Consider the following 20,536-nt stretch of genomic DNA (forward strand, 5'->3'; position numbering starts at 1 on the left):
TAAAAGATGACTATTAAAGTGATCTTTGTACGCTGCACTACAGTCACTGAGGCCACAAGCAACTAGTGTCAGGGGAAAACTGAACTCCCTGATATAGAAAAGTACTACAGAAAAGTGTGAAGTAACTGCCTGCTGCTCTGGTTCACTATTCTTGCCAGAAGCATCAATGAATGGAAGTTGAAGAAAGGGGAAAAGATTATTTATGATCTCCTGTATCACATCCCTTACCCAGGAACATACACCCTATGCAAAAGTATTCTGTATACCTGCATCGTCATGTTAAAAGATTAACATCTACACTCTTTCTAAGCAACCTCAGCCTTCAGTATACCATCGCTGTGTTCCCACTGGCATCCATGAGGTGCTCTGTAGACATTTCTACAATTTGAAGACCGCTAGAGTGTTTATAGGATCAACTATATAGGCCTTGTACCAAATCTAGTCTTTCTAAGTATACAGCTTGACCATCAAGGGTATTAAGAGTATGACAACTCTAAGCGTGTAGCTCTGCCCTGGGAAGGGGCAGCCTTTTTCCAGTCTTAAGTGATTCCTTCACAAACCATTACCCACTTCGATGGGCTGTTACAGGGCATAGCTGAGGGTAAATAGGCAACTTAGAGCACTGATAGCCAGGACGGTGAATTAATTCTTACCTTGCCCTGTCCCCAGGCTGCAAAGCCCACATTTTGTGAGTCTGTTGAACCAACAGGAAGGGAAAAAAGCCCTCCCAAGTCTGAGCACTCCTGAGAAAATTAAGTCACTTTATGTACAACTTCGTGCAGTTTTACTTAACTGTAGTTAGATTAAAAACAAAAAAAAAAATCTGCCAGTTCAACTCCAGTTCCCTACATCTAGGCAGTTCCTGACTCTTGAAGATGCGCTTTTACAACTTCATCATTTCCATATATTACCCCCTGGCTTGGGGGCATTGGTTTAAGTAGTGAAAAAAAGACAACAAAAACTGTGTTTGCACTACATGGGGGTCTTGTACAAAAATACACTTCCCTTCAAGTACTGTAGGTGTGGAACAAATTGTTGCCTTAATCAGTCCTTCCCTACATCAAATGAAGCAGTTACAGCAAGTTGTAATTAACCCAATAGCCAATGCAACTTTCATGCACAAACATATTGCCAATATAAAAGTAGAAACTTAGCACTTATGCCAAAAAATGTGAAATTCTTATGATCCAGCCAGATCAAGATAATTTCTTGCCAAGCAGCTGAAATGCAAATGCACCAGTGCAAAGAGTTTTCCCTGCCAGGTTTTCACACCCCTTTCCATTTCTATGCATGGAGATCCTACAGCTGTTAAGGAAAAAAAAAAAAAAAAAAACAACTTTCAAAACCAAATTAGCAAAAGTGAGAATTCACTCTTCATTGTCTTCATTTTAAGAAGGGAGCTACAATGTGCTCCCTTCAGATATAATCCATAAACACTTAAGACACAGACCAAAATATAGGAAAGTTTTGATTAAAAAGGTGAAAACATGCCCAAGTTTTGAATGGGTAAGAGCTTAAGGAGCTCTGACTACACAGACTGACTTCCATGGCAGTCATTTTTGCCTTCCTACATCAACTACTCTGTGTGCTGTACCAACGCAGGCAGTGATTACTGCAGCAGCGCACTGTAGGCATCATCCAGATAGCACGAGCAGCCTCCAGTGTGCCTTCTGGAAGGCATTAGTTCCCCCCACACCCCCAGCTCCCTCCTCACATCTCCCTTGCAGGTGCGTCAACATGAAAAAAGCCCCTCGAGCCCCGAGGACTTTGTGGTCCAGCGCAGTCAGTGCGTTTGTATGGCAGCACCATTCTTCGCCCTGCGAGAAAGCCTGTCCCACGCACAGACAGCTGGAAGTCCCTCTGACCTCCGTGACACAACTCAAAGCCTCCTCTGTTTGGCTTTTTGATTCCTGATTGACACATTCACTGCCAGGCGGAGATAAATGCTGCTGGGAGGACAATGTTGATCCGCTCCGACTATTCTTGTGAAGGACTTTTTCAGAATAATAAACAAAAAAACATCGGTGCGGTTAAGTGCCTGAATAGGGCTGGAGATAGACAGAGAGGGGCTGGAGGGCTTTACAGAGGCTGGCAAGTCGATTGAAGAGTTAATTGTCCGGGTGTACAATGAGTTTATTCTGCCTGCAAACAAAGAGCTCTCTCTTCCTGCTCCTGGTCCTTCAAAAGCAAACGTGTCAAAAGGGCCCGGAGCGGCACTCTGTATTAATAGCAATGCTCTGGTATCTGGGATGCAGGGGCTTTAACATTTTTGAATCCCAGGATTCAGATAGTATCTCTGTAAAATCCAGCATCCTCATTTGGTGCCTGTCTTCTCAAACTGCTTCTACAGCAATTAGCCAAATTAAACGTGCCCTCTAACTCCTTCTAATTCTTTATAGCTTTCAGCAATTGGCTCCCTTGGAAAAATAAAGGCACAGCAAGATATTACCCTTCAGACACGATGCTGTAGACACCTTCCCCAAAGTGAGATCCAGTTTTATATTATTCCAATTATGTTTCATTTAACGGGAGTCGGCTTAAACAAAGCAAGTGTCCCTAGATGTCTCATACTCGGGAGGACGCAGAATCCCAGTCCACATCTGGATCTGCATTTCAGAGCTGGCCCTATAGTAGGTCAAACCAACACAATGTCCAAACACACCCCCTGCCTCTGGGAAAGTTCAGATCCAGATTCAGATTTGAACTCTGCAGGTTGAACCAAGCCCTATGGTAATTACCACTTAAATACCTGACTCATAAGTTATGCAAACCTTGCTGGGGAGGAAAAAAAAAAAAAAATCTTCCTAATACTGCTGCATGGGGAGCAATGCAGCTGAAAAATAAGCTATTATACTTCATTTTGATGACAGAACTCTTAGGGATTTTGGTGCCAATGCAGAGAAAGACAAATGTTATTCTAGGAACAAGTGGCATTCTAAAGTGCTCAGATAAGGTGAGCTGGTTGTGAACTTTCTGGTGTTGTTAAGTTTGCTTCATTACTTCTGAAAATTTGCTGTTTTCACCAATTTCAAAAATGTAGCATTCCAAATCATTTTTCCTCAGGTATACGGGCATGCTACCAAGCAAAAGACAAAGCAAGAAGCTGAAAATAATTAAAGCCAGTATTTAGAGCACTGAACTAATTCAGAGAGCAAGGTGTGGGTCTCCCTTTCCCAAGCAAAGATCTCAACTAGAGTGCTATCAACTCATCTGGTAGAAAAGCAGAGTGTCTCGAGTTTATGTGATGCATTTTAATCTAACTCGTGAGCAATAAATGGAGATTTCAAAACCTTGAAGCCAGAAAAACAAAATTTCCTTTTTTTTTTTTTTTTTCCAACAAATTTTTGTTCAAACTGAACAGTAAACCCCAGTCTTATCCAATTTTGTAGGCTTGGAGTTTTTGACAAGCAGCATCTCTTCAGCAGCCTGAATACAGAACTAATTCAGAAACAGGAACTTGCACCCACATTCTGCCATTTTGAACTTAACTAAAATTTTCAGTTCACTTTTGAGCCAAAAATCCAACACTGAGGTCTCTTCTATCAAAGTATACCCATAAGAGATGGACAGAGAAGCAAACAATCAGATTTCAGTTTGGTTCGTAGTGATTAATTTCTAAAACCAAATGCAAAGCAGCCTCAGGGGGAAGACCTCTCGTTGCACATGGGTTTACCTTATGCAGTTTTACAATTTTTTAGACTCCACAGCCAAATTCCTATCAAAAATGCAAAATGGAAGCAATGGGAAAATAAATCTCAAAAGGCAGATTTGAACCTTACCTGCCAAAAAGGAGAAGCAGGTAATAAATACGGGTCAAGGCAGTTTGGGACCATCTCCAGCTCAGACTTGCACAAAAAATTGTTTTCTTCAGCAAGGAATTACTCAAGCTGTGAAGACATTGTCGCCTGTCCCCCCTGCCATCTTCAGAGACTTGTCATTCCCACCCTCCCAGACCCACGCAGCAGTTCCATTTGTGAAGCTCGACAGAAATCACAAGGCATGGTATGACTTGGAAATACACCCTGTTGTCATTAGCTCTGACTTACAGAATCAAAGTAACTCCTCCAGCAGCATCCCTGCCCCGAGGATAATAACTAGCCCAGTGATGTTTTTAATCGTCTTAAGACAAATCCTTCAATTCAATCCCATAGTGGCTCAAATCGACAGAAAAACCTTAAAAGAACCTGGTTTTCATTCAATCAAAGGCTCTTGAGGGAGCTGCAAGGATGTGAGTTGTGTGTGCATCCATGTGTTAGCCTACCATTCCCACTCTACTAGGTTTGACTGTTTTGCCCTTTGAGCGGAGTCCCTCCCTTTCCCCATACACAAAGTGCCATAACTCTTTGGAAGAAGGCAATATTTCCCCATTACTGCTGTATATTCTCTATTCTGTTGCTGTTCTTGCTTCCAGCAAATAATTTAAAAAGTAATTTCTTAGTGATTGTATAAACTCTGTATTATTTCTACCTTGAAAAATGAGAGTATTGCCAATCCCACCGTGCCAGAATTAATTTTCCTTTGTATTTTTCATGTGCCTGATGAAATCAACTAGGCAGCAGCAGAGAAAACATTAAAAATCACTTTGGCCTACAGTCCATTGGCCCCAACATACAGTTTGCCTAGAAACACCATATGTAAATGCTGGTCCCAACCTCTACATGCTGAACTTTTATTTCTCAGCAGATAATTTCAGAATGTTAAACTTTGCAGCATACAATCTGCATGCCCCCTGCAAGAACTTCAGAGAGAGAGATGATTGAAAGTAAATACAACAACTATAGAAGTTGTAAATTTAGTTAACAGTTTTAACAGTGAATAAAGGATAACTGGGCCCTGCATCTGTGTAACAGAAGTTGTATCCAAGTGCTTGTCATTATGACCAAATTATTTGGAAAATCTCATGCCAATCTGCAGAAGGGGTATTAGGCCATCTTGTCCCAAAACGGAGCAGTGTCTGTAGTACCAAGGTGAAAAAAGGAATTCAGTCAGAAGAAGCAATATGGTACACGCTTGGTGCAGGCAGGCCTGGCACTAACTTCTCCAGGAAGGTGGAGAGGACACAGAGGCAGAACACAGGGAAACAGAACAGTGGGATTATAAGGGCTGGGTAAACCACAGTCCCACTTCAGCAAGAGTTGGAGCACACACTCACTGTTAGGAACGTGCTTTTCTTCCCAGAGCAGCAACACCTCCGTAGTGTCAGCATTACTTACACCGTGGAGTGATGAGACCAAGGAAGGCAGCCAGCCTTCTCTGAATATACACACACCAACAAGAAAGCTAAAAATAGACTGAAGGGTGGGAAGAGGAAGAGGACAGATGTACCTTTTTTTTTTTTTTATAGCTTCCCATTTGGTAGGAACATATGTTTTTATCTCACCCACTAAGCACCAGTAGTATGACAGATACTGCAGGATTTTAAACCGTGGTATCTCAAGTTTGAACCATCTTCTGTTTGGCTCCTTCTGCCTTGAAAAAACATTTGAAATAAAATGGAGCAAAAAAATCTGCACAAATATGTATTTTAAGACACCGTGTCTCATAATAAGTCTTCAGCACTTGATGTTCCCCCAGACTTGTGCAGAAGCCCGCAGAAGGCTCTGTAGCACTGTTAGCAGCTGCCTGATCACACTTAGACAAAAGCAACAGCCACCATATGACTGTTTTGTTTAGTCTCTGGTTCAATTCTACACACAATATATCAGATGTCTACTTCGAGGACCCTCAGCTTTGATGTGAAGGAGCTTTTGCTACTCCCCCTCTCCCCCCTTGACTACCTCTCGCAGAAGGCTGCTCAGAGCCCCCAGCCAACTCTCCCCTTGCTGCTTCCAGACTCTGCAAGAGAGCGGATACCTGCAGCTGTGGAAGAGGGAGCACATGCCTGAAAGGCAGGCAAGGATATTGTGATTTTAATCTTAAATTGCTTCACTGAGAGAAGAAAATAATGATTGTTGAGCAAGCTTCTTATGAGCGGTGATCATATTCCTAGCTTTGGGAATGTTGTGGTAGCTACCTGAAATATATGGTGGCCTGGGGCAAGGGGCACGAAGGGTGTGATTAGGATCTCAGTCTTTCTTCCCTCTCTCCCCAAGATCAGACAGACTCCCTTTCACTCCTCTCCTTCCAGCGCTGGTCTCTTCAAGGCAAAGGCTCTATAAACTGCCCTACATCTTCAAGGAATACAACCTACAAGTGGGGGGTGGTGACGGCAGCAAATTTCCCAGATCAATGGCCATTTGAAATTCAGACATATGGCTGAAGCCCTACAGCTGCATGTGTTAATTACCACACGTGTCCCCTGTAAAGCAGTCTGTTAAACACAAAAAGAAAACAGAAGAGAAAAAAAGCCGTTCCAGGGGATTAAGTAAATAGTCTAAATTTTTGACCCTGCTCCCCCAGACACATGCCTGTGTATTAGAACACAAGCTCCCTTCCTTTCTCCCGACACCTGCATGCCGAGGAAGCACAAGACCCCTTGCATCTCTAGCCATGTGCACTGAACCTATCTCAAAGTGTACTTTCACCCTTCCAGCCCCCCCTCCTGCCTCTTCTCTCGCCAGCCCCTCTCCCTTTCTCCTTTAGAGGACTAATTCCTGGCTGACAACCAGGCCGGCCTTGGGCTTACAATACGCCTTTTCATTTCCTTGCAGGCAAAGAGAATGGATACCTCACCGCTACATGTACATTGCATGCGTGCAAACTAGGGAAAGAGAGGAAAATATTTTTTTTTCATTGTTTCTTTTTTGCAGGTTGTTTTTTTGTCTTTCCTCTCAGGCCATTAAGAGCAGAACTCAGAATTCTGAGGGAGCGCAACTCTGCTTTCTAACAATATCATCCCAGGTAGTTCACTCCAAATCTGTGTTTAGTCTAAAGCAGTTTTTATATTTGATTATGAAACTGAAGGAATAGTTTTTCTGTATAAGGGAAGGGATAAAGAAAAATTGAAGGAGGCAAATGAGTAAGTAGAGTAACTGAGTTGTGCTGGAAGGGCCTCCAAAGAACCTAACGTGCTTGAGAAGGAAATCAGTATGTACTGAATATGGATCACAAACATGAAACTGTTCAGCTACAAGTGACACCTCATTCTCAAACTTAAAATATTTGTATTTTACGAGGAGGAAGATCATTCCGTGATGTTACAGACTGCCAGACATCTACAGATTGACTGCTCAAGATAAGTTTGACTGAACTTACGAGCCATCATCAACTAAAGGTGTTTTTGCAGGCAGCTGAACAGTCAAGTTGAAACCTGCCACGTCCTTACACTTAAGGATGGCTTTGCTGCAGCATCTGAAGGTCCCATCAGAACCTGAGCTCCAAGCTGAGCACAGTAACATGTAGTAAAAGGCATGGATGCAGCCCAGAGAAATGCAGTCCCTGAGGAGGACTTCTCCCATCCCTTCCTGTTATCAAAGCATTTTGTAACACATTTTCCTTGATGTCAATATAAAACAAAAAATAGAACAGGTGAGTACATATGAAGGGAAACCATTATTGAAGCTGTGCTTTAGTTCCCATAGGTGCCATCTCAGGAACTTGAACAAAGATTGTGGTTCCCTGTCCAGCCTCCCCATACCTTACTTATGAGCACACACACTGCATGCATTCAAACTTTCCCATCACAGTTTTGTAGCTTATCTCCTGTAGAGAGAGACGTTGATACAACTCATTGGGTAAAGGGCCTGAAAGGAGCGTAATTCCAGCCACACAACTAGAACCACGACCCCCAAAATTTCAAATAAATTTCCCATTGCATTACTCTGGTTTGAGGAAAAACAACAGTTAGATGTCTAGATTCTTTTGCAGGATACAAATACTCAAACAAAATAGGATCATGTTAGGTTGGTAAAAAAAATATTTTAGGTTAATTTATCTGAAAACACATCAATTCCTCCAATTTATCCTCAGGTTTGTTTTTAAGTAAAAAAGAGCTACAGAAGACAGGAAGTCTAGGATTATTAATTTCAAAGCTATAACAATGCTGTTTGAAAGGATCTAGAGAAATACATACTGTAATAGGATAGCATCTTGGCATGCTGATCCACATACTTGAATAGTTGAGGAAGATTTTTTTTCTTTTTTTTTAACAACTCTTTAAAAAATAAAAGGTGTTGAGGCCACAGAGCTATGAAGTGCTTCAACAAAAAGCAGCCCACAGTCCCTAGAACTATTTCTTTTCTCTGCAAGCTGTAATTGGTCAGACACCAGAAATCTATGTATAGCACATAAACAGTTAATAATACTTTAACAGATGTTGCTTAATCAATTGTTAGCCTGCTTATTAGATCTACTCACCAGGCTGCTCAATACCATGACTTAATCATTTAAAAACCTTTACAGCTGTCCTTAAGACATTACAGACATAAATAGTCTGTAGATTGCTATAACAACACTTGTAAACTACAATTTTATTAAGTCATATTATATAGACTAACCTACAGATTAGAACTGGTTCTTTATAGATGAAAGCAGAATTCTTGCATTATATCAAACAAAATATACTTTAAAACAAAATTTGCCTTCTGCTTAAACTTGCCAATGAAACTTTCTCCAGCCTCAAATTTGATACATATGTTCTGAGGCCCACAGAAAACGTCTTGATGAAAAGCTAAACAATTTCAGACAAGTCAGTGATGTGGGGGATCCAAAAGGATTGTTTTTAATTCTACTGTTTACGTAACAATTTTGAGGTTGAATATTTCTTCTCATCTTTAATATTTCAAAAACTCTGTTTGATTAGCGAGACAAATCTAGGTGCTTCCTAGAACATTGCTCTGTCCTTGAAAATGGTCCAGTATCCGTGGTATTGAGAAACGACATGCCTCTGTTCTTACAGAAACTGATCAGGATTCTCAGGTAAGAGCTGGGTTCTCTATCTTACAAAGCCAGTACTATTAGCACCACTGGCAAGCTACACTCTGCTATATCTGTGAAATTCACTTGCTTTCTACAATTACATTTGATTGGCATTTAACAGCAAATTTGCATACCGCATATGATATAGGAACAGCGATAAGAACTAGACCGAATTCTTAACATCTGCAAACAGACAAGCCTACAGATTAGTTATATTTACAGATCCTTTTTTATTATTTTTTTTAAATGGAAAAGCAAACTTTAATTCCCACCCTAAGTTTGCTTGGAAATACAAATATGTGCTAATCAGAAATTTATGTACTGCAAACTTCATCTACAGAATATTTTATTCGCAGCTCACTGAGGCCTTTGCAGGACCTACGCAGCTTTATTGCTGCCCTAACTTCTCCCAGTTCCTCCTCAGTCACCTGAGTTCTCACACCCGTTTCACAGCAAGCCACTATCACATGGTGGGACAAATAAAGCTTTTGCATGTGAAGAGCTTGGAGCATTCATACAGCACCACCACAGCAAGTCTGATGCTGTCAGAAGCAGATGATTTACCCGTGCATAGCACAGCCTGACTCTCCACATAGATACACTACACACAGACAATTTGTGTACGTCTGTCTATATTTTACCAAGAAAAGACCTGACAGAAAGTGCCAGTTCTTGCTTAGGAATACTACAGGCGACAAACAGTTCAGCAAGCAATCTTTGCATGAAAATTCTCTCTCATCCAGACTTACAAATTGGGATGTTATTTATCTCAAAATAAATAACACACAGGATCCAGAATTGTGTGAGTAGCACTGCAGACTTAGTACCTGCCTATGTTCTGCAAGAAATTCATCATGAGATGTTGACCACCAGTTATAACCATCTCTTGACTTTGTTCTGTCCAAGTAAACTTGTATTTCTTTCACATCACTGATGGAGGCCATGTGATACTTTATCTTTCCTGTAGCTACTACAAGCTGCTAAAGACATCACAAAGCATTTTCTCATTATTTATCGGGTTAGAGAGGCAGTAATAATTGAGTGCTTGAAGCTTGGTTTGTGCAATAGCGCAGCTCTGCTTCACATTCAATCAGTACCTTGATGAATCCAGAAAAAGCAGAGAAGGCACAGACTAAAGTCTCAGCTTTCAGTCACATAGACCTTTGACAGCCCTGTCTATGGAGCAGGACGTTTTTGTCAAGATGTTATCTCTCTGTTCATACTTGTGAGATGTACTGACTGCTGCAGAGGCGGGATGCTCCCCTCCCTGCAAGCAGGCAGCAGGTGAATTAGCGCTGGCTGCACCTGACTTCTTACCACCAGCAGACAAAGCTTCCAGGTCTCCATGTACAAACACTTCCATTTATTTACATTAGCACAAGCCGTCCTCCGCTTAGGTTTGCCTGAGGAGAGCATTCACCCTTTACTGCTCGGTCTAATTACTGACTCAGACTAATGGCTCATTACTGATTCAAATTGCTCAGTCTACTGGCGGCACAACTAGTCCATTAACATTTGCTGCAAGTAAGGCTCTTGGAAGCCAGCAGGAAAAGAGCCACAGAATGGGCCCACTTGCCCACAGCTCCAACTGCGATTTTCCTCTGTGCCCGTTTCGTGCAGCTAAACCCACAAGGAGGAACCCCATTCCAGATTTTTAATTGACAGGAATTTTAAGTTGTTTATCTTAGGTTCCTCAAATTGCCTCAGTGCTTTCTTGCAGAAACTCAACTTGTCTGCAGACTCATTGGGCAAAGCTTTTCGCAACTCCATGGGAAAGTCAAAGCACTGAATTCAATGCCTGCACGTAAGACAGTAAGCGTAAAACATCTCCACCCAGACTTTGTCTCCTGTGGGGCCATCAGAGCTCACATTCCACTAACATCACCGTACCTGCCCCAGGCTCAGGGAACTGCAGATGTTGTTGCCAGCTTTTGCAACCGGGAAACAAAGCTAGTCAAAACAGGCTTGGAACTTCACACACTGCAAGAGACTTCATGAAAGAAGAAAGGAGTTCATACATACCATGCAAGACTCTTCACAATGACTGACATCAACAGTTCAGCCAGCCCATATTTACCTGTACTTGCATCATCTTTTAATCCCAGATTAGAGAATGCACTTCCTTTCCCATTTCTTTCATTCAGTTTATTTAAAATGATATTAAGACGGCATCCAGAATAGTTACAATGACTAACAAACCACTATCCCCACCTCGATTTTCACCTTCTCTCTTTTCTGATCTCTCTTCAATTTTAATTCACTCTGCTTCCAGTTTTAAGTAGGAAGACTGCATGATTTAATGAATATAAAAAGCAGTCACGTAATTTCTTATTATCCCTGTCTCCTGAGCAGCCTACTTTTTAAAAGTTTGCTTAGTGGCTGTGAAAAAATGCTACTCGTGGTTGCAATATGCCAAGTCTGCATCTTTGAGTCCTAAAGCACCAACATTCCACAGATAAAGAAAATAAAGTTTTGTTTTGTGCTTGCTTGTTTTGTTTCCAACGTGTGGCACAACTTGCCTTTGGCTGGAAAGGAACAATCTGCATTCTTTAGGCAGGGAAGAAATCCAGTCATATTGGCTCCAAGGATGCCTTTTGCTGCATCTTAAAATATTAAGAAGATCCCAGTGGGAGGGGGGGGGATGGATATCCAGCACTCTAGGGGACTGTGTGCATCTTCCAAGTCTCTCAGGCTTTCAAACTAAGCAGCAGCTGGAGTAAATTAGTGCAAGAAGCTCCTTATAAGAAAGGACTGTACAAGGCACAAGCAGGAATATGGAACAGACAGTGACAGAAATCTGCAGTTTCTGGATATCCTAATCTCACCCAGGAATAACTGCAGCCTCTGACAAGGGTCCTGGGCACTTATTCTGCACCTGCCTGAAGGAACAGCGCGTGTCAGCCTGGCTGGGCTACTTCATCTTCTAGGTAAGGAGTGTCCTTCCTCATTTTCACTTCAGGATCACTCAGTCCACCTGGAGAACCAAGCTTAGAGCATCTTAACATAACATAGTTCCCCAAGTCATTTGTTCAAAGCCTCACTACTCTCACAGCATGGTGGTCGACTGAATGACCATTTTCATCAGTAGGCTGGCTGTGCAGGAAGGGCTGCACAACCATCACCATCACCAACCCTCACCAGCAGCCCAAAAGCTGTACTTCCCATCGCCTTGTGCTCATACAGTGGGCAGTTCTCTTCAAGTGAGGATGCCAGGGCATATGGTGCTGGGTGGTGTTGGGTCCAAGCACTGCCAGAGAGGCAGTACTACCTCAACACTCCCTGCTTTATTAAATGCATGGACTGAAATATTTGGAAAATCTGTGCCTTAGTACAGAACAGCACAGTGCACCATGCAAGAAAACAAAGAACTAGAGTGTTAGTTTACTCCAAAAAGGAGGAGAGGGCAATGACAGTGGAAGGATAAAAACTTTATCAAGCTTCAGTGCACCTGATGAACTGTAGCTCGGGACAAACATTTGGCACTGAGCTGCGTTTCATTAGGGCACTAGGCCTTAGAGATGGAGGGGATGAGAGGTCCTTTCATGGGTCATATGGACAAACCTGAAAGGACTTTGTTTATAAAAAAATTCAAGAAGGCTGAATTCAGACAGGAGGACCAGTGGTAAAAGTCTGAACTGCAAGTCCAGGAGAATCCAGGCCTCCATGCTACCATATAAGAATAAGTCACTCTTTCCCTGGGCCCAGGTCTTTGCCTTCCAGCAGCAGAGCACTCCACACACACAGAACAAATCAGTACTGGCTATTTTAAAGTTTTAAATTTGGTGCCAATTTGATTTGATTTAAATTACCTTACAGGGCAAATTATATGAGTAACTGGCATTACATCATACAGAAACAGCAGCAATGAGAACATGGACAACCAGAGCACGAGATTTAAAAATAAAAAGGATTTCTTGCCAGCACTTTTGCCTGTTCTCTGCAGAAAGCTCCACAGAGCCACTTCAGGAACTACATATCAAGCCAATGACCATAGAGCCATTTCATTTTCTTTTCATCAGTAATGAGACAGCCTGTGAACAGGAAGCACGTGTTACTTCACATCTTCTCCATCATACCTATTGACCTCTACAAAGTAAGCCAAAACATTTGAAGAAAGAGAGCTATTACCGACAGCCGGTCCTTTTCCTCTTCCAACATTAATTTGTCTCTCCTAGAGGGCAGCTAATATGCTACTAAAGTCTCCCCTTTCACTTGTTACCTAATAGCCTAAGGCTATCCACCTGTATGGTTCCCTAGGCAGAGCAGCCTCTATCCAAAGAACTATTTTGCCCTGAAGACTTGAAAGGCATCAACATCATACAAAGTTTATTAGCTCCATATTTTACATTCCTGTATGAATGGGATAAAGGAAATCACATCTGAGAGTCTTAGCTATTCCTTCACCTCCTGAAAGAGCCTATTCTGTGCCAGATAATACGATTTGACCCGAGGACTCTCATCCAGGGGTGGAAAGAGGAGTGTGGAAATTCCAAAAGCTAAGTCGGATGGCAGTTGCTCAAAGTGACTGCTTCAGACATTTCCAAAATGTGCCTCTATGAAGTCATCATTGACCCAGTTCCTGCTGGACTCCTCTCCTCTTCATCATGTCCTGTTTGTCTTCCTGCAAAGGTCTATCTGTACAGAAAGACTCAGAACGCTCCACTAAAATGTGGTTATAGCCACGCTGCCTAGTCACCAGCCTTCAGAGAAGCCAGAGCTCCTGTGAATGATTTGCTTTAAGGAAGCCAGGCTGCCTGTTCTTGGTACTGGCTTGTTTTCCACAAAACCCAATACTGGAATTCTGCATCACAGCAATAGGTCGAAAAGAAGCACTGATAAGTGCAAATTAATTTTTAGACCAAACACTCTTCACAAGCCAGAAGAATAATGCTAACTCCCCCAGAGGTTAAACCAAATTATTTCATTTCAAATCATTTCACATTTTAAAAGTCCTGTACAGGCTATTTAATAATTGTTCACCGGGATTTTTCTGACATGATGGAGAAAGGCTTGTGGGGGGGCTTTCAACAGATGAACACTCAGAATTGGAGGGGATGTAAAGTTTACATGATTGCTTGAAGCATGCTGGCCAAAAGGAAGATGTTTTCCTTTTCTTGACAGCTACTGACTGCATAGAATGTCTTTCCATCCACGTGACCAAGCTTAGCATTCTTAAAATAGGATGCCACAGGGAGCACCAAGAACAGTCAAATTATATTACAAATTTTAGATTAATTCCTTTCATTTATAGTTCTCTTCTTCTGTATGTTCCAGCTTTTGAGTTCATAAAAGGGGTGAGGTAGGGGGAAAAAAAAACTCCAACATTTCCCCCCTTGCTCTGTTTCTTAAGAAATCCAGTATCAGTTGCTTCCAATTCCAGAACAGACCTGAACTACTCAGGTACGAAACCTACAAGCAACCCCCACTCTAAAATAATGCAGATTGCAAGAGCTACTTGATTTGCTTTTATTTTAGGCTAGGCTAACAAGAACTGTATTAAAAGCATGATAACAATGTGTTCAGGTGGCAATTACACAGGCTGTGAAGTTTAACACATAATTACAGGTTTACAGAGACACATCCTTATCTGAAGTAAGAAGCACGCTTCAGCATTCAGGCTTAAATAAGTAGGTCTCTTTGCATCTTTCTTCTCCCTACCTTTTCCTAAGCTACCATATTCAACCAGCAGACTGTACAGCGGATACTCTCAAAATGCATCACTGCTTCGAGCATAACCACCTATAATTTCTGTTAAGTGTCTTTGGGACTGGACAGTCCCAGCATGGAAGATGTTTTTCAAATTAAAATTAGGCATCAAGGTAGGCATTTTCCTGCATTTTGAAGTCTCAGAAGTAATTGATTTGAATTGAATTATGGATGAACTGAATTATGGAGAAAATTATCCTGGGAGTTATCGAAAAACACCTGAAAGACAACGTGGTCATTGGTCACAGCCAATATGGGTCAAAAATCCTGTTTAATGAACTTTATTTCCTTTTATGACAAGGTTACCCACATTGTCAACCAAGGGAAGTCAGTTTATATAAACTTTTTGGATTTCAATTAAGCTTTCAATATTGTTTCTCACAGTATCCTTCTGGGAAAAGTGTCCAGCATACAGCTAGACAAAACTAGAACATTACGGGTGATAAATGATAAATGACTTGGATGCAGAACTTGAAGGCATACTGAGTAAGCTTGCAGATGACACTAAATTGGGAGGAGCTGTTGACTCTCTCAAGGGCAGAGCAGCCTTGCAGAGAGATCTTGGCAAATTAGAGGGCTGAGCAGTCAGCTCATCAATCACCAGTCACATGAAGTTCAACATAAGCAAATGCCGGATACTACACCTGGGACAGGACAACCCTGGCTGGCATCACCCAAGGGTGATGCACAGACTGTCATCTTACTTGTCCTACTGCGGGGGAAGGTCTAAAGGCGTGTAAGCCCCTCACACACAAAGCTGTTTAGAAACCCAGGTTCTAAGTTATGTCACAGACTTGGCTGGGCAACTGCTATTACAAAACAAGTTGCTGAAGCACAGGACTCCACTCACCTTTCCTTCCTGAGTTACCCTGGCCTGACGGTTTATCAGTTACAGAACCTAAAGGGGAAAAAAAGGAAAGAAAAAAGACAACTTTTTAGGTGTTGAATAATCACACAAAACATGTAATGTTACATGCAAACAATCAACATCTAAGCCTACAAAGTGTCTATTTACTTGCCAACAGCTTGGTTTAGGATTCAGAGATCCTGTGGCTTCAACCAACTAGGAGAGCATATGAAAGTTTTATGCATTAAGGATGTTAAATCAGGATGTGGGTAAACAAGAAATCTTTAGTAGCTGGATCCAGTGATTTAAAAAAGCTCAACACAGCAGTGCACTAGTAAGAAACCTGGAATAAATCCAAGGGCAAGAGGGAAAGATCAATAAGAGTCACTTCTTTGGTTTGCAAACGTCAGGAAGAACAAATCAAAAACAGGTGGTGAGAGTGCACAGGGAATGCAAGGGGCAGTATTCTAAAGGAAGGGATTAAGTGGGACAATTTCCAGAAAATGGATTTCAACCAAGCCCTGAACATCCCCAGCTGTTTGAGAAGGGACATTGGATAAGATCCAGCATGTACTCAAATAGGACACATCCTGTTTTTTCTAATATACACTTCAAGCTTCATATTATATATATGATTCTGCACTTGTTTCTGTAGTTTGCTTTAGTGCTGCATCATGAATTTTACACTAAAACTTGAGCAGATAATAAAAGCTTTCTTAAATCTGTTACCAAAATATAAAAATCTATGACAAGCTTTTTTTTTTTTTGTGGAATAGCTTTATTCCCAAGAAAATGCTTCTGCTGTGCACGTTATTAAACAGTTTTAGTGATTACTGATCATGCAGGAAACGTGGCTCTAAAGTCAGTTCCAAGGAGGCAGCTCTGACAGGCCCAAGAGTCCAGTCAAGACAAGCCCTAAGCTTTATTGCCTAGGTACTTTCACTTGCAGATCTGTTCATCACAGGTCTACTGCTCAATCACAAGCAGGAAGCACATACACATGATTAGTTGTCATAGGCTAACATCTGCATGTCCCACAAAACACAATGACTCTAGGTTCTTGGTAAGACAATTTTGTAAACAGCTCGAGATTAAGTGAGCAAATCAGCAAAACATCCTCTAAAAATGCCATACCAAAAACATATTTAGCAAACGGTGGAAGAAAGTCATGCTCCAAGGCTTAAGCCAAATTACTGTAGCATCTTACCTTAAACAAAAATAGGATATTAACCTTATTTTATTTCCATGTACCTGTAAAACACTAAGCATCCCCTAAAGCTACAGTATTTGACTCACTAGTCCCCAGACAGCTCCCTGACTTAACTTGAATCCTCATGCAAGTCACTACATTTACTTATTACCACAACACACCCTAAAGCGAAGAGGATGTGAACAAAGAGAGAAGGATTTAAAAAAAAAAAAAAAGTTTTGACCGTTGCTATGCTCCCAATCTGACAGGCAAACATGGCAAGGTGTGAGAGCAGCAGTGCATCAAATACCATTGGGGTGCAGATTGCAAAGCATGATGCCAGAGGCAGCAGTCCCTGCATGGCATTACTTAATACATTAGACAATCCTACTCTCAACTGTCTTCTCTTTTGTGGGGGCAGATGGACATGACTCTAGTGTTGCCCTTGAATTCTCTCAAACAGCACAGAACAGCTTCCCATCCCTTCCTGTGCCTGGTGTGCTGCTGCTGCCACAGCAGCTCTGCTCACTGCAGCTCATAAAGCTAAGGCCATATGAAAATCAAGAGCCCTCCCCCAGCCCCATCCCATCTGACCCATAGGATGCTGTATTTGACTGCAGGGAGAAACACTTCAGTTTGCTTTAAGTACAGAAGATGATGATTTGGGAAGCTTAAATGCCGCTCTGACAGCCTCTGAAGGCGACAAGATTGTATGACCCAACTCAATTCAGCCTGAGAACCATTTCTTTAAAATATTGCACATGGAAAACAATTATCCCATCTGTTATGGAGATTGCTGGGTTTGGTGTACACAGCAGTTCTGTGGCTTTTGCCTTGGCTACCACAAGCTGTGGTTCCACTCTGTTACTTTAGTGTTTTTTCCCCAGTAAGCCTTGCACCCTAGCTACCAGGTGAAAATGCCACAGCCCACGCTTGCAGGTTCCAAAAGCCAGCAAACAAACACAGAGATAAGAGCAGCAACTGCAGTGTTAAATTGGGTAAACTGGCCAAGTCACCTGAAAAGATTAAGCACTCTGAATTGGACATGTCCTCCCCATGCCCCTTCAGTTAACCAAATAGGTGTTTGTTGAAGCCACTCCCACAGTACCTGAACATACAGGAGTTTTGTTCTGTACAGAAGAACCGCTAATAGGCTTGCCATCAGGTGTCACACACCAGCAGTATCCCGTGTAGGTATGGCACTGCACCTGTTTGATAAAACAAAGAGCAGGCATTTCATTTCTCACTCGGTCACCCACCACTACTGTTACAGTCCAGCACCTTAATGGAAGTCCCAACCCAGAAGCATCCCGAGAAATGCTTCCGAGCAAGGAGACCACATAGGAGAGTATATTTGATTTTGGTGGATATGTTTTTTGACAAAAGCTTTCTCCTTCCAACCCCCTCCCCAAAGAAAGGTTATTTCTCCTATTCCAACTCCTTTAGTTGCAATTCAGGAGGTGAAGTTACAGATACCCAGCTGAGAACACTTCAGTTTGGGTATGCAGCAGTCATGTCACAGCTCATTTGCTAAATCCTGTTTACTATTCACCATTAAATAATTTCTCCTTAGAGTCCCACTGCATCCCAGCTGCAATGTGGCAGGGCCACCTCAGCCCATTTCCACAGGCACTGCTGGAGAACAGTGCTCTGTGGGCGTTGCAAGAGCATTTGGTTAAGTAAACACAGCTAGAAAAATGCACACTTGACTTGTTATGTTAACAAACCTTCTCCAGATAGATTTGAGCTATCTCCTGTTAGTATGTCAGCTCCAGCAGTAGGAGCAAGATGCTTGCTCTCTGTGTATTGACAAGGACTTAGGAGCATTTGATGAAGTCTGTAATGAGCCAAAAGGTGCACAGCATAAGATCCAATTTGTTCAAGTTTAAAGCTCTGCATCTGAACTTAGTGTCTAGAATTGCCCAGTTCTTCCCATCGCTATGGAAGGACACCAGAGTGACTAGTTTGGAGGTGGACTCGTACAGTGAGAAGCAATAAATCCTGATCCTGGTCTTAGTGATGTCTATGCAGGTATTAGTCCAGTGGTGCTATAGTTTCATCCAACTCAATAAATCTAATTACAGTTTTTTCCTCAGCTTTCACAGAATGATCAGCACTTGGATGAATTCAGGATGTCTTCTGACTTCTCTTGAGACAAAAGTAAATAATCATCATAGAGGCATCAGTGTAAAAGCTATCAGTTTCCAAAATCCTTCCCAGTAAACAAGCTTTCAGTTGTGGCCAGGTCTGTACATCAGTAATACCAGCACCTTGAAATGGTATGGAAATGTCTACACTATTACAGGCTAGAGATGCCTCCATCATACGCTTCTGATAAAAGCCAGGACATGAAATCATTTCAGAAACTGCTTTTTTATTTCGCTTTCAGACTGAATTTGGTCCATTCTCTATTTTTCCAAGGAAGTTCTCTGAAGCTGATTTCCCATTCTAGCCCTCCCCCCAGAGAACTGGTGAGCACTGGGGTGTTTGTACCATTCCCTCCCTTCGGGACCCTTCACAACTAGAGTAGTTATTCCCCCTTGCTGACAGCTGGCTCTGATTCCCCAAGGTAGCAGTTTGCTCAGAGACTTAATGATGGTCTTTTTAAAAGGCTTTAAGTATCACATAAAACATGATCTAAGAGCAATTATAACACAGTACCACGTGTTTATCTTGGATTTTACTAAAGCGCAAAGCAATCATTTTGCCTCAAGCAAATGCACGGTTAGCAGCCAAAATCAACAACAGTCTCATGTACCCACATTATTAGAGTCACTGTCACTGCTATCTGCACACTTTTTTTTTTAATTCTCTTAATATACCACAAAATTGATTGCAAATTACTCAAAAGTGCTGTGAACATAATTAACAATAATCAAGTTGCAAAATATTTCTTATTGCTCAGTCTAATCAATGGCACATTCAAGACGTGATAGAAAAACTTGTTTTTTTAGGTGTTTAGTGTTTATATTTGCTTATTGCACACATTACTGGATTCCCAACAGCACAAGAAGCTGTCTTTACACCTGAGCATTAACTGTAAAAATCTTACCCAGAGATGAAGTCAAATTCCAGGATAGTGTCCCAGATTTGTAGGGCAGGACCATTCCATGTTACATTACAGAAAAAAAGCATTTGTCTGTATTTTGGACCACTTTTTCAGAATACTACTATTCTTTCAGAATACTACTAATTTGACTCAAATATTTTCCAACAAAAATACATCTTTTAAATATTTCTCTTTTTTTTGCAGTAATATGTAAGGAAAGTGATGCATCACCTACTTCAAGAACTCCCAGTGTACCCAACATTAAAAAAAAATAATCAGGTGTTAGTAACTTTAGAGTTATTTAGCCAAACCTTCAGAAAATAGCAAAGTTGATGGCAGAGTTGCATGAGTTGCATTTTATGCAACCACCTCAGATTGACAGCACTTTCACACCTACCACATAGGCTACTGCAGCACCAAAGGGCTTCCCTACTATGGATAATGCGAGTCATGCAATTTCAGCCCTTATCCTTTCATTCCTAAAGGAAGGACAACTACCCATGAAAAACATACATTTCAGAAACCTCCCCAAAATCACTGCAGTTGACTTTTCTGCACGTCTCCATGTTTGGTAGATGCTGCCTTTCACCACGGTACCTGACCAGGTCCTTCTATATTTAGGTGTCATAACAACAAGGTCAATTATCTATAGATAATTTGGAGTTTAAAGGCTGGAGGAAAAAAATAAATGGGTATATTTTTTTATCAGTTACACAGTACTGCTACAGTTTTGAAAAATGTAAAGGTCATAGCTGATATTGGACCATCGCTAAGCACTGTGTGTAAAGAAAATAGACACTAAATTGTGAACATATTCCGGAGCTCCTGTAGTAAGGAATATTGGAAATCCATTTTTTTGTTGTTGTTGTTTTTGTTTAAATTTTTTCAC

At 41.5% G+C, this 20,536-nt stretch overlaps 1 protein-coding gene across 8 annotated transcripts in view; it reads right to left on the reverse strand.

Annotated features, from left to right (window-relative positions):
* SMOC1 (SPARC related modular calcium binding 1) overlaps positions 1-20,536 on the reverse strand; it is a 141,898-nt gene that overhangs the window by 51,957 nt on the left and 69,405 nt on the right. For all 8 annotated transcript variants that reach the window (XM_068684150.1, XM_068684145.1, XM_068684149.1 and 5 more), the window contains exons 4-5: positions 17,707-17,806; positions 15,413-15,460 (exon numbers count right to left, since the gene is read on the reverse strand). In XM_068684150.1, coding sequence (XP_068540251.1) covers positions 15,413-15,460; positions 17,707-17,806 — 148 coding nt within the window. The remainder of the gene's footprint in view (positions 1-15,412; positions 15,461-17,706; positions 17,807-20,536) is intronic.

The sequence above is a fragment of the Anas acuta genome, chromosome 5, assembly GCF_963932015.1.
Source record: "Anas acuta chromosome 5, bAnaAcu1.1, whole genome shotgun sequence".
NCBI classification, from domain to species: Eukaryota; Metazoa; Chordata; class Aves; order Anseriformes; family Anatidae; genus Anas; species Anas acuta.